The 14,828-nt window shown below is 44.1% G+C and overlaps 1 protein-coding gene across 1 annotated transcript; it reads left to right on the top strand.

Annotated features, from left to right (window-relative positions):
- The first annotated feature begins 117 nt into the window (after window positions 1–117).
- Window positions 118–14,010, top strand: PQBP1 (polyglutamine binding protein 1). The gene is made up of 6 exons (XM_068100337.2): window positions 118–453; window positions 564–675; window positions 7,982–8,082; window positions 11,942–12,067; window positions 12,421–12,487; window positions 13,156–14,010. Exons 1-6 carry the CDS (start codon window positions 387–389, stop codon window positions 13,310–13,312), a joined length of 630 nt encoding a protein of 209 aa, XP_067956438.2. The 5' UTR covers window positions 118–386; the 3' UTR covers window positions 13,313–14,010.
- The last annotated feature ends 818 nt before the right edge of the window (window positions 14,011–14,828 follow it).

Genomic DNA, 14,828 nt, shown 5'->3' on the forward strand with positions numbered 1-14,828 from the left:
ATATTATTTGATTTTCCATTGCAAACTAAGAAGTTCTGAAAAATAATGTTAATAACATTTTATTGACAGGATCGATGGCAACAAAGGTTAATTAGAAGAGGAAGAAGAAACCTAGGTAGGTATGAATAAGAAGAAGCGTAGAACGGCAGAAGAGGAAGAAGATTAGCGTGGCTAAATATACTAATGACATTACAAATAAGCAGAAATATATTATAATTCGAATACAAACTATGTATTATGTGTTATTCTCGTGTGTGGAAAATTATGTTTGAAGTTGGGAAGCGAAGGTGCCTCCGGAGTCGCCGTTTGTCGGCGCGTTGTACTGTTTTCTTTCGATTTCGTGTTCTGGGAGTCCTGGGACCTTTTAAGGTTGCGCCCAGGCCACCATGCCGCTGCCTCCGGCGCTTCAGGCTCGCCTGGCCAAGCGGGGTCTTCTTAAAAACGTCCGACCAGGTAATGCATTCACGGAAATGAGGCGGAAAGCGTGATTAGCATGGTACAGTGCAATACTATTACTATGCCGTGAAGTGAGATGTCACTGTGATATGTCCCAAATATCCCAGAACCCGAAGAGGAGATTATCGCCGTGGATTATGACGACGAGGAAATCGATTACGAAGCAACAAAAACTGAGAATCTTCCCATAAACTGGTACAAGGTTCTCGATCTGGACAGGTGTGTTTGCTGTTTGCACACCTTTGGATAGACCGTGCACCTGTGGTCACATAAGGATTTGCTGCTTCCTTCTTCTCGTGTTTAATATGGTTGTTGTGATGATGTCTGCATTCCTTTCTGAGCTACTTCTCCAGTTGAATCCTTGCGTTGTCAATTTTCAGGGATCGTTACAAGAACAACAAGAAAGAGCAATCAGAGATTGCAAACATTCGCCAGGATGTATTTTCAGTGGTTTTAAGGCTTTTGTGTTAAAACAAATATAGCGACCGAACCACGTGACCGATGACGTCATTATTTTTTTCTTAACTAATTTATTCCTACATTTATGCTCAATAAATTTCATCTTGATCGGATGAAGCTTTATACTTGTTGAATTATGACGTCATAATGGAGGCACCTATGACGTCATCATTAACATATTTTATTCCCCATGGAGAGTTCTTTACAAGGAGCCATGTCTCAATTTTTTCTATTCAGCGCTCTCGGAGATATAGAGGTGCAAAGTTTTTCGTTTTTTCCCAAGATGGCGGCCGAACCACGTGACCTATGACGTCATAATTATCATTAAAAAATTATACAGGTGGAGTTGCACCTATGGTGAAAATTTCCTGTCAATTGGACCAACGGTTGCAGAGAAAATCATATTTATTCTGTGCGGACAAACAGATAGACAAACGGACTCAAATGTAATACCCTCTCCTCAGGCGAGGGTAACTAGAAGAGTCTGAAAATGCAAAGCACGTCCGCGTCAGTTTCTATTCAGACTTCTTGTTCTTCTTTCGCATGCTCAAAATAACGAAAACGGTGTTTAAAAAAAAAAAAAAAAAAACTGGTGATTTTATGCTGCCTTGACATTTGAGCTTTAGATCTAAAAAAACAAAATCAACTTCTAGCTTTTCATTGGTGAACCAATTCATTGACCCAATGTGCAAATTCTTTAAATTTCAGGTAAAAAAAAACACCTTTAGAGGCCATTTTTTCCCCGCAGAGCGGGGGTTGGCCTTTTTCGGGCACCGTGGTTGTTGTTGTTTTTTGGTCCCCTTTTTGAAGCAATGTTTTACGGCCGGATGCCCTTCCTGCCGCCAACCCTGTTTGTCACCTTTTTACGACACAGGGAATTACCAGTGAACTGGTACTCAATTAGCCGACCTCGGAAGGATGACAGGCTGAGTCAACCCCCTGGTGTTAATTCAGCGATTTCAGGTCTATTCAGGTCAAAATTTCAGGTCAATCGCATGAAAATTGACGATTTTATGTAACGCTGACCTTTTGACAAAATTATTAATTTGGCTTCTCCGTATTCTCATAATAAAGCAGTATTGAAAATTTGATGACAAAAACTCAAATGGTTATAAAGTTACAAGACACACACACACACACACACACACACACACACACACACACACACACACACACACACACACACACACACACACACACACACACACACACACACGATTGCAAAACCCCATCCCCGCTTTAATTAAAAACTGTCACCCTAAATAAACAAAACATCAAAGTAAGAAACTACGAGGGCCTGTTTAAAAGTAATGCCTCCTATTGTTTTTCTCCATAGCAGGTAAAGGTATTCAAATGAAACCAAGCACGGTCTACACCTTCGTTTTGCCCCGCTACTGGGTGTGAAGTTTCGTGATTCCGACACTTGATGTCTCAGTAGTACGTTATTCAGGATGGCCCAAGGGCGGCATGATGTTGTCGATGTGTGTGTGCAAAGCTGTTGCTTAACTATGAACGTGAAGGCGACCAGTTCCTGCTCAATATAGAGATGGGTGTACCGTTGCAATCCTGAGAGTAAGAAACGGTCAATGGAGTACCACCCAAAGGATCACCAGCGCCAAAGAAAATTCAAGATGCATGCATCTGCGGGGAAAGCCATGCTCCAGCATGAGGATACATGACATCGCACGAGTGTACGAACAACTGAAGCAATTGGTTTGCCTCTGTTTCACCGCCTTTTACCATAAAAACATTGCCTCAAACAGGGAACCATGATTGTCATGGGGGCCCGCAAGGCTAATCCCCGCTCTAGCGGGGTAAATGGCCTTAAAACGTTCATTCATTCATTCATTCATTCATTCATTTCACCGCCTTGCTGCACCCGCCGTACAGCCCCGACTTCACTCCGTCACATTTTCGTCTCTTATCCAAAGTTAAGGAAAATCTTCATGGAAAACTGTTTTCTTCCGATGATTATGTCAAGGTCACTATGAAGCGCTGGTTAAGTCAGCAGGATGCACAGTTCCATCATGGCGGCATCACAAAACAATACATTCAAATCAAAACAATCACAATAAACTTTATTTTATGTTCTTAATAACTCTTTTATTCATGAAAATATATAGCACAAAACGATGCACAAACATGCTAATTAAGGATACAGTTTGGACAAATTTTAAAGTTGAAGTCCTTAATCCGATTTTCCCCTATTACCCCCTAAGTTTGCGGATATTGTGTTCTATGAACTCTCCAATTTAGTGTTAATGTTTTTGCTTTGGCCTGAGGTAGGACACTTACTTTTGAGCTGTCTATTTGTCGGTTTGATTGCCTACTCAACTACGAACTGTCAGATTGGTGTTTTGCTGGTAGGTCGGCGCATCCCAAAGTGTCCCCTGTATGGACCTTAAACCAGCAGATGCTTCTCCTATCATTAGTTGATGGATGATAAACGTTCTACGGCGTCTTTCGATGACAAGTTAAGCACGTTATATCCAGCACCATGGTCAAATTACAAATCCTGCTCAAATCGCCTTCAGCTTATTCTCAGGCTGGCTCGCCAGTTTGGGAAAGACTTGGGCAAAATTTTATCCCCAACTGACCCCAAAAGAAGGTGCAACTATTTGGGGCCGTTAAAGACTTAGCAGAGAGTTCCTGCATAGACCTTCATCACAAAATAGGTTGTTCTTGAGTCTCATCAATCGATAAATGAAAAATAAAGTGTTAATGAAATCAGAGTAGAAAATCTGGAAAGGATAGTATGAGCATTGGGATCACAAACCACCACCATGTTCAACACCAAGTTGATCGATACATTGTCATAAGCTGTGAAATGGCATCCTTCATTTCAGACCAGTCTCCTTTTATATATCAGTGGGACAACAGGTGGATACAAATGCCACCTGTTGGTAGGCAGTATTCACAACCGAATCGGTCTATAAAGTACGTGCTATTAGAATTTGAGTACATCTCCAAACTACATACTATTATAATGCGAGTATGTCTCTATCCTAGAAGATGTACTATTAAGAACATGAGTGCATCTACAAAGTACCTACTCTAAAATAGGGTTATGTCAGTAAAAACAACAAAAACGTGTTTCTCTAAAATACATACATACGTAGTCTATAAGATGCAAACGATTGGAACGCGAACCTATCTAATAAAACCGGAAAGGTCTGTTTGTCCACTGTTTGGACATAAACCTATGTGTACGAACAAGTTGCGTCAACGCCTCCACATGCATACTATGGACCCATTTAGTGTTGATGCATCATCTACTGGAGTTTGGGGACTCGAGTCGTAAAATTTTGCACCTTGACTCAGACTTGACAAAATGGACTTAGGACTTGGTGTCTGGGGACTTGCAACTTGCATGCGATTTGAGTTTATAATGACCTGTTCACGATGCTCGGAAATTAATCCTTGTGGAAGCGTTGAACTAAAATGTTTTTTTTTTTCTTGTTTTTTTTAAGGTATACAAGATCGAGGCTCGTGAAAGAGCTAACATTAATCGCACAAAAAGTCAAACTGACACACAAAACATATAATAAGGGGAGCGGTAGACAAGATGGGGAGAGAGGGGGAAGGACACAGACACAACATTTGAGAGCAGGGACATCGAGAGATCTGTGGGAGGGAGAGGGCTTGGGGGGAGGTGGGAGAGGTACAAAACATATGGACACTGCAAGGACTTCCAGGAAAGAAGTTGGAATTTCAAAAAAGTGGATCTGGGGTGAATTAGCAGGGGTAGTAAAGATCAAGGTTTGGAATGGGGGGGGGGAGATAAGAGATGGTGGTGAACAGCTGTTTTAAAGACCTGGAGGGAGGAGTGGGATTGAAGGGAGTGGGGGGAGTTTGTTCCAGAGGCGGGAGAAAAGAGGAATGAAGGAGTGAAGGTGAGCAGAGAGTCTTGATTTTGGCAGTTTAACCATAAGAGGGTTGCAGGCAGATCTTGTGCGACCTGTAGGAATATTTGCGGGACAGAGCCCAGAGAGAGCTGGGGGAGCAAGGCCAGAGAGGAGTCGGTAGAAGACAGAAAGACCACCAACCTGCCTGGTGCCTGCGGTGAGTGAGCGAAAGGCCCTCGGAGTTAGCTTCATCGCGGGAGATTCCAATGATTCTGAAAGCTTTGGTTTCAACAGCGTGAAGCCAAGCTAGGTGTGAGGCCGGAGCACCGGCCCAGAGTGGAGAGCAGTATTCCATTGAGCTGTGGATGAAAGCCTTGTATGTGGTGAGAAGCTCAGGTGTGCCAAGGAAGGACTTCGCATGATGGAGGATGCCCAGTCGGTGACTGGCTTTGGAGGCCAGCTTGGAAATGTGGTTTTCCCAGGAAAGATCATGGCAGATAGTGAGACCCAAAAGCTTGAGCGACAGAACTTCTTGGAGAGGATTGTTGAGAAAGTAGATGAGAGGGTTGTGCAGTCGGTCTTTTCGGAGAGACATTTGTCAGGATTTGTCAGGAGTGTGAGATTTGTCAGGATTGAAAGACATTTTCCACTTGTTTGACAAGTCTGTGATTTTGTCCAGGTCTGCAGAGAGTGAGGAGGCTGCAGACTGCCGATCTGAGGGATGAGGAATGGAGTGGCAGAGAGTGGAGTCATCAGCAAAGAGATAGAGAGGATTTTCCAGAGAGTCAGAGAGATCATTGATGAAGACCAGAAAAAGCACAGGGCCCAGAACACTGCCTTGGGGAACTCCAGCCTGAACAGGAAGGGGCGATGAGAGAAATCCATTCAGGGCCATACGTTGACTACGACCACAGAGGAAGTCCGCAAGCCAGGCGTGGAGATTTCCATGGATACCATAGGAGGACAGTTTGGTGAGCAGAGCTGGGTGCCAGACCGTATCGAAGGCATGTGATATGTCAAGGCTGACAGCTCTGCTTTCCTGTTTGGCATTGAGGACCTCCATCCATTGTTGAGACAGCAGAAGCAGCATGTCCAGAGTAAAATGACCTGGTCTGAATCCAAATTGATGATCGGAGATCAAGCCATTGGAGAAGATGAAGGATTTGATATCCGAAGCAATGATGGATTCCATGACTTTGCTGATAATTGGGAGCAGGCTGATTGGTCTGTAGTTGCAAGGATCTGTTTTTGCACATTTTCTGTGTAAAGCGGTAATGTTTGCTGATTTCCAAGTTGCTGGCAGATGACCTTGAGTAAAAGAGAGGGTGAAAAGAACAGAGAGAGGGTGAGATAGAGCGGCAGAGCAGGATTTTAGGACCCGTGGGCTGATGCCGTCTGGTCCAGTTGCAGAATCAGTCGAGGTTTGACAAAAACTTCTCCACCTTGTCAGGAGAGAAGGACACAGAGTCCAGGAGCAGTTGGGTTTGACTGGGTAAGGTGGGAACAGAGAGAGATGGGTTTGGGACCCAAGATTTTGAGGCAAACACAGAGTTAAGGCATTCGGCTTTGTCACGTGAGGTGTCAACTGTGTTGCCATTTGAGGTAAAGGAGGGGATGGAGGGGAAACAAACACCAGAAATGTATTTGACCAGACGCCACCAGGATTTGGAGGAAGGAGACAGGTTTGAGAGTTCATTCTTGAGTGTGGAGAGATAGTGCTTCCTGGCACTCCTGAGGGTAGACAGGTAGTTTAAAATAAAAGGTAAATGATTTCATTTTCGGTCATCTGCTTTCACGGTTTGTTCAATGACAACATATACAGTGATGTGTAAATGTACAGCGTGCTAGAGCTCACTGCTCACGAAATATCATTCGCTCTCCACTAAGGTTAAAGTGAGTCTCCAGAGAGAGAGCACAGAGCACACCATGTCCAAGTGGCAAGCATCAGTCTTACCGACATAGGAAGCACAACTTTATAAAAACCATGTCATCGACATTCGTGTCGAATTGGGGAGACAGCTCCATGCACATCTCAACCCGATAAAATGATTTTTTTTATGATTTCAATGTCATTTGACTTGGAACTATTTACACTTCGTCAAAAATTGTAAATTTTATCTCGACTTCTTCAGTAATTGTAAATTATATCATGACTTCGTCAATAATTGTAAATTATTTCACGACTTCGTCAATAATTGTAAATTATGGCACGACAACAATATAAGTTGATAAGTTTTACGTGTCTTTTTCCACAGTTTCCCGGCCCCTTGCTAATTCCCCAGAATTCTTCCCCCTTCCTGATTATACATTTATTTTAACGCACATAATAAATATACAAGTAAGCTATTAAAATCTCCTTTTCCATGCCACATTGAATGCTTTGGTTCTACGTGTGAACCATTTAAGCTTAAGCTGAGGTGGTAGGCAGTCTCATGTACAAATGTTCAAGTTGGTACACTGGATATGATAAGTATATTTAACTTAATTTTTTTTTGCTGGGAACAAAGCAAAAAATATCCACTGTATGAAGTTGACAAAAAAAACTTGAGTGAAACACCGTTTTTCAGAATATATGTTGCAATAAATGAAGCCCTGTGTCTTAATTTCTTGATACCTTGTACTCCAACTAGGTTTAGAAGTGAATGTGGGACTTGACACAATGTTGTAGTAATACGATGGTGACTTGAGACATGCCCTCAAATACCTAAGACTTGCTTGAGATGTGCTCTCAAAGAATTGAGACTTGCTATCAAAGACTTGAGACTTGCTATCAAAGACTTGAGACTTGCTATCAAAGACTTGAGACTTGCTATCAAAGACTTGAGACTTGCTATCAAAGACTTGAGACTTGCTATCAAAGACTTGAGACTTGCTATCAAAGACTTGAGACTTGCTATCAAAGACTTGAGACTTGCTATCAAAGACTTGAGACTTGCTATCAAAGACTTGAGACTTTCTTGACACTTGGCTAAAGTGACTTGTTGACATCATCTACGCACCACACAAAATAAGTGCTGCCGACGGTCTGATCGCTCTTTGTAGTTATATTATAGCTCTTATATGGAGAAATGCAATAACTTATATGAACGTGATGCTATAAATGATATTCTGCTTGTTTATAGTTGCAAGCGATAATAAAGCTCTTGGGGCGATTCCTTACCAAAACAGCGTTGTCAGTATCTTTGCCTGCAATTGATTGGAATCCCCATTCTGTCTCGCAGCCGCCTACCTTATTACTGGAATGCCGAGACAGACATGGTCTCATGGCTTTCGCCACTCGACGTCCAGGCCGTGATAACAAAAGCCGCAAAGAAGATGCCAGGTTAGTTTACTTTTTACAGGCACCCGTTGCATCAACCTGAAAGGTAGCTTGTCAACCTGAATCTAGAAGTCATTGTGCTGTTTTATAATAAATATCTTTCTTGTGTTTAGTGTTATTCTTTGAAATTGTGTTGATATTCAGGAAAATTTCAAGTTTAGCAAGCCGTAAATATAATATCTGTTTGTTAGCAACACTAACAGCAGGTTCTTCCTATTCTGATGAAAAGTATGGAATGTTATTTTTATCAGGAATGCAGTAACTCTGAGGTGTTGATAAGAAGTTTTCCTGATTTTGAAAGGATTTTATAGGAGGCCAGGATTGGAGTTAGGATGGAATAAAATTCTTCATCCAGAAGAAGAAGAAGAGAGAAGGAGGTGGTGGGGAGAAAGAGAGGAAGTATTTTGAGATAAATGTTCAAGAGAAAGTGGAAGAAGAAGAGCTTGTACTTTCCAATGCAGCATATGTTGGATACACAAGTTGGGAGGAAATTGACAAGGCCAGAAGCACTTCTCCTATGAGACAAATTAGCCGTGCTACCTGTCTCTATGCTGACGGCTTTAATCAAAAGGCAACAATTCGCCCTCTACAAACGTATTGCATGTCTATTTGTGAATCTCAATGAGGCTGGTGGTTGTGGTTCGTATGCAGCCTGTGGCTGCTTGGCTGCATCATTTTCTGGGGGCGCAGCTGTGCCGCTCGCTCATGCAATGCCCCCTATTCCAAATTCCAAACTTGAAAGCTGGTACTCATTTTGCTGAGATCACAGGAAAGGATCCCCCTGGTGTTATTTCAATGGCAAGACAGGGCTCAAACTCAGGCCCAAAGATCTTAAGCCAGCCACCTTAACCATTAAACCAATACCAGGCTTCAATGAGGATGTAAAATGAAGTGAAACAGGCAAAAAAATGGATATGTTATAACATGTAGTTGTTGTTGATGCTGCTGTCGCCGTGCCTGCAGTTGTTGTTGCTTGTGTGCTCCTTGCGTGTGCTATCATATTGTTGTGGTTTTGGAATAAAGGATAATCCCCCTCGTAGGTAGACACACCACAACATGAAGCCTCGCGATAGTTCAGTTATTTCTTTGTGAATGTAAGCGTAGTCCTGTCCTGTGTTAGTTTTGCGTTGAGCAGGCCCGTGAGTAGGGCGGTCTTTTGGCGCTAGCATGCCACGTGGCAGGCCTGAACAAGTCTGGCGAGGCCGAAGGGAGGCGCTGCAGGAGGGAGTGGCGGGTAAGCGCGAGCCGCCAATCAGGACTCGAGGGGAGTGGCTAACGACGGCGATGAGAGGTGGGGCTTGGAACGTTCGAGTAAGGCCGGGGCGGAGCCATATAACCCTGCTCAGAGCCCCCCACCTAAGTTCTCAGTTCAGTAGAGAATTCGGAGTTCGCCTGAGTTGAGAGTTGCACGTCAGTTCAGTTGAGTTCAGCGTCGGAGCCCCTGTGAGAGTTCAAGTTCAAGTCACGAGTCAGTTCAGTTGAGTCGGAGCCCCTGAGAGTTGAGTTGAGTTCGGGGAAGGCATTGATTGAGTCAGAGTCGTGTGCACAGGCAGTTGAGTTGAGTTAAGAGTCGCGCAGCCCATGAGTTGGAGTTCCGTTCAGAATCGGAGTGTTGGACTTGATCACTGAAATAGCCGCGCGGTACACGAACTTGCCCCGTGCCCTGCGCTCTGCGCTGTATTAATCGCGCTCGAGAAGACGACCCGTGCCGGGCCACAGACGCGCGATCTCCTCCTGCCTGCCTTCTCCTGCATACGTGCCGTGACCGCCAGAGAGCCACGCCGGGCGAGCTGCCCCGGAGCGACCGACGGCAAAGCGCGTTTGGCACGCGAACTTCTTCTCTTCTTCTCCCCGTGTGCGTGAGTGGGCCCTGTGTCTGAGGATAAGTTAACATTGTTAAGTGCCTGCTCTGTGTCTCTGCGAATCATTGTACATAAATAATAAATTGTGTTATTCCTCTTATTTGACCGTTCTCGTCCCTTCCATTGATTGGCTTCGCATGGTACGACTAGAACCGCTCGAATCGGGTTCCATAAAAGTAACGGCACAAGTCACGTGTGATACGCATACCGCTCGGGCGTACTCGATTAAGCGTGGCTTGTGCGAGGTTCGGTCCCCGCTTTCATGGCAGCGTGGGTTAAAGGTACGTGCGACGTTGACCCGATACCCTTTTTCACGCTTGCTCTGGAAGTGGCGATTCGGCCTCGTGGACACGAAGACCCAGGGGGGAAAAGGGGGTTTAATCCCCCCTTTCTAACGGGAACGGGCTTCGGGAGATCCGCAACAATATTTATATATTTTCTATTGCTTTGAGAGGTATTACTATAGATAATTTTGTGTGCTCCTTCCATGTTCCTCACTCTTTATTCTAAACTCTAAAGGGTGCCTGTTGTCATACATTGGAACCGCAACATGAAAGCTCTAAGTCTCGCTTCTTCCTCTTCCCTCCTGGAAAGGAGAGCTTTTAAAACGGGCACCCTTGTTATAAATTGGACACAAGTTGTTCCATTTAAATCTAGTTCGTTTTCCAACCAAGTAAATTGACTATTACCTTTTCAATGGTACTATTTTTATTATTATACGACAGGAACCATTTAGAGTAGGTAGAGCACAGATTGAGCAAACATGCCATCAGGTGTTAAGGCAGCATCCAAAGGCAGCATGATCCCTTTAGAACAAAGCTCGAAAGATGGACACAGACACACACACAGTCCTTGAGACAACTTCTCTGCGGTTAACATCCGCAATGGCCTAGTACTTTAGACTGTCACTAAATGGTAGAGATGAGTTTCAATTGCTCCACTGCAAAGAGGTGAAGCTTATTTTGTTCAACTGTAATATAAATGCTTTGTGAGCCATGAGATGATATTCATAAATTGAAGAGAAACAACCTGAAATGAAATGAAATGGTGGTTTGACAAAGAACAAGTCATTAGGGAAAACAAAAACCCAAAATGCCCTATACACAGCCATGAGAAACGCAAGTGACGGCAGGAAGTGATAAGGGGTCACTCAAGAAGTGTACGTTTAGCAGGATGTCACACTGAATCAAAATCATAAACAATATCCGAGCATGGCACCTTGTTCGCTTGTCTGTGTTCATAAGCAACCTGCTAAGTCCAAAAGCAGAGCAGAAGACTCAGGTTGATGATCAGTATTGAGCAAGTTGGAGAAGAGATGATCTGATGATAACTGCAACAAACAAAATATATTACCTTATTGAAAACCAAGAGAACTTTGACATGTCAGAATCTAACTTGTTGGACTCCTCCTACACGTGTTGCGTGTATCTTGGTGGATGTCTGGTGAGGCCTGGCCATCTTCTTCTTCTTCATGTAGTTTATTTTCAGTTGTTCTTCTATATGCAGGTCATGGCTGCTGGAAGCATCATTTGTTGGGGTGCAGCTGTGTCACCGATGCAGTTCCCCCTGTAGTTTAGTGCAGGGATTTGTAATTTGGCCAGGGTGCTGACGATAGCTCTCTTACTCTTCGTGAAGGACACCGTGGGATCTTTAACATCCACCAACTAATGCTGGCAGATGGGAAGCTCGGCTTGATGTCCATCCGAGGAACGGCACGCACAATGATTTATCACTCTGCCTGCGAACCACCAGATGACAGTTTATAGTTGGGCCCAAATTAGAATCCAGCCTGCATAGTTTACAGGTAAGTGTGCATACCTCTAGGCAAGCCTGCCAGCTCTTATTTCATTTCAAATGAAAGAATAAATGCTAAGCCACTCCGCAGTGTTCATGTTCCACTCTGCAGTTCACTCTGCAGTGTTCACGCTTTTCATGCTTCTCTTTGTCCGTATGTTCTCCTTTCCTCTAGTCATTTTCTGTGTCCGTTTGTCATTGCATAGAGGAAGTTGTAATGGAATCATCCCTGGATGGAGAGGAAGATGATCGTAAGCGTTCAGGCCGAGGAACGCGAGAACGTCGTGCCCAGAGGAAGGAAGATTCCACCCCATACATCAAGTCAAAGCGCAGTAAGTAACGTGCAGTGTTTATGTTGTGAGCTTTGTCAGACATGCATATCAACTGCTTGTTGTGCTTGTGGCATGTACTGTCAACAGCATTTTGGTTGTCTTCACGCACAATAAACGTGAAACTTTTTTCCCCCCCGCACCAAGTGCTTTGAATAGTGTTTGGAGAGAAAAAGAGGACCCTTTAGGCTCAGAATGAAAAAATAATAATTAAAACTTGATAAAAGCCTCAAAGGATTCCTGCCCAGGGAATTAAATTGGATTTTCTGCTCATTATTTTGGATTTTTCTGCTCACTAATTGCCTGGAATTCAGATACAGGCAATAATACCAACATTTTCCCTTTTTTCTTGGAAGGTCGGAGTAAGAAGGATGCTGAAGAAATGGATCCCATGGACCCAAGTGCATACTCTGACGCACCACGGTACGCACGGTGTCATGGCCTTGGGAATTGTTGCCAATGCTAGGTTTTCTGCCCTGCACCTGTAATATACCATCTGACGGAGCAACCATTATGAATTCTCATTTATTTAGTTTGTTTATGCCACTTTTGGAACTTTGAAGCAGCGATTAGGCATGATTATTTATTTATTGCAGTATGAAAAAAACCCAAGTAGTTAATCGAGCTTGAAAAACCCCAAAATGACATTTGGTTTATGATATCCGGTATATAAGTTAATTATTTTGTTATTGCTTTCTGGCTTGTGTATATATACCTGGTGTTGGCTTAGCGGTTAGGGTGCCGGCTTGGGATCCTAGGATCCTGGGTTCGAATCCCGGTCGATCGCTGAATTAACGCCAGGGGGGTTGACTCAGCCTGCCATCCTCCCGAGGTCGGCAAATTGAGTACCAGTTCACTGGTAATTCCCTGTGTGTCGCAAAAGGCGACCAACAAGGTTGGCGGCAGGAAGGGCATCCGGCCATAAAACATTGCTTCAAAAAGGGGACCACGGTGCCCGAAAAAGGCCAACCCTTGCTCTGTGGGGAAAAATGGCCCCTAAAAGGTGGGGGGGTTTTTTCTGGCTTGTATATGGGATGTTGTCCTGTGAAAACCTATCTGTGGAATGTTGTCGTCCGTCATGGCCATCACAGGGGTTCATGGACATCTGGCCTGCAGAAGAAGAATGAAGCCAAGACCGGTGCCGACACGACGGCCGCCGGACCACTTTTCCAGCAGCGGCCGTATCCCAGCCCCGGGGCTGTTCTTAGGGCAAACGCTGAAGCAGCAGCTCGCAAAAAGCAGGCCTAGTTTAGGAGAGGAGTCGAAGCAGTCTCTCGGATGCTTGTCCTGCATTAATATAATGCAATTGTTCCGTTCGCGAAGGTAGGCGGGAATGTTTTTTTATGTACAGCTTTTCGGATCTGCTTGTTTCAGGGTATTTTGAGCGCAAATTGTTAGCATTTGGATTTAACAGTTCACACGCCATGTTTCCTTCGTGAAATGTGCCAAGTGGCACAAATTTGGAAGATTTGTCATTTGGAACGATTGGTTAAAAATCTAAGTCGTGTACAGTAGATAAGTTAGGTTTTGTTAATAAAGATTTTGTCATTGGAATACAAACTCTGGGCCTATGTTGCAGCAAAATATGTTCATAGTTTGGGTTGTTTGCTTTTCTGGTTTTCTAGTTCCGACGAGTCGTGCCCAACTTCTGGTGACCCCCATGATCATTGTTTGCTTATCGGTGAAAAATGTCCTCAATGTTTATCAATCGTTTTGACCTTACAGTTTATGTGTGAGTTGTTTTTAGCTCACCTGGAACAGAAGTTGTTCAGGGGAGGTGTTAGCGTCGTGCTGTGTCCGTCAGACAGGCTGTATGTAATACTTGGAACTTCTCCGAAACCACACACAATTTCAATGAAACTTGGCCACAACCTTCATCACCCATGATGTACGAAAGTTTGTTCATGACATTAAAATAATTTGGGGTTTGCCCCCCACAATAGGTATTTACTTTCATCTCCGTTACATATTTCATGGGTCAGCTGCGCCTACCAATGGTTCCCTGGTTCTACCAGGTGAGCCCAGGGCCATTGCCCCTATTTTTTTATTGTAAATATAAACCTATTTTGGGCAAAGTAAAAGTTGGAATGTGTTTAATTTTATTACTGCGAACTTAAACTTGTCAAAACAATATTGATGTATCGTATTATTGATGGAGTGTCACTGCTGCCGAAGCATGGCAATATTTCCATGCAGCATCGTGTCGTTGTGCCCAAGTTGCTGCCTATTGCCTTTCCAGGAGGCAGCTAGGGCAGGAATTTGTAATTTACTCAGGGTGCCGGCGATAGCTCACCTACTCTTCGTGAAGCACACCATGAGGTCTTTTTAACATCCACCAATGAATTCTGGTAGATGGGACGCTCGTTTAACGTGCATCCAAGGGATGGCACGCACATTGTTGAATCCCCCTGTCTGTGAAACACCAGGACCAGGATGACAGTTTATAGCTGGGCTGGGACTCAAACCCAGGCTAGACAGCTCGGAGGTGTGTGTGTGTACCTGACGGTCATCCTCTCAGCCCTTTTGGTAAATTAACTAATTTGTGACTGATTACTTGAGAACTGAATATGAATGAATGATCGTTTTAAGGCCATTTTCCCCACTAGAGCGGGGGTTAGCCTTGCGGGCCCCATGACAATCATGGTTCCCTGTTTGAGGCAGTTTTTATGGCCGGATGCCCTTCCTGACGCCAACCCTTGGTCGCCTCCTACGATGCGCAGGGATACGGTGTACCTATTCTAAACCGGGGTACACACCGGGAGAA

Source organism: Myxine glutinosa, chromosome 1, assembly GCF_964187855.1.
Source record: "Myxine glutinosa chromosome 1, kmMyxGlut1.1, whole genome shotgun sequence".
NCBI classification, from domain to species: domain Eukaryota; kingdom Metazoa; phylum Chordata; class Myxini; order Myxiniformes; family Myxinidae; genus Myxine; species Myxine glutinosa.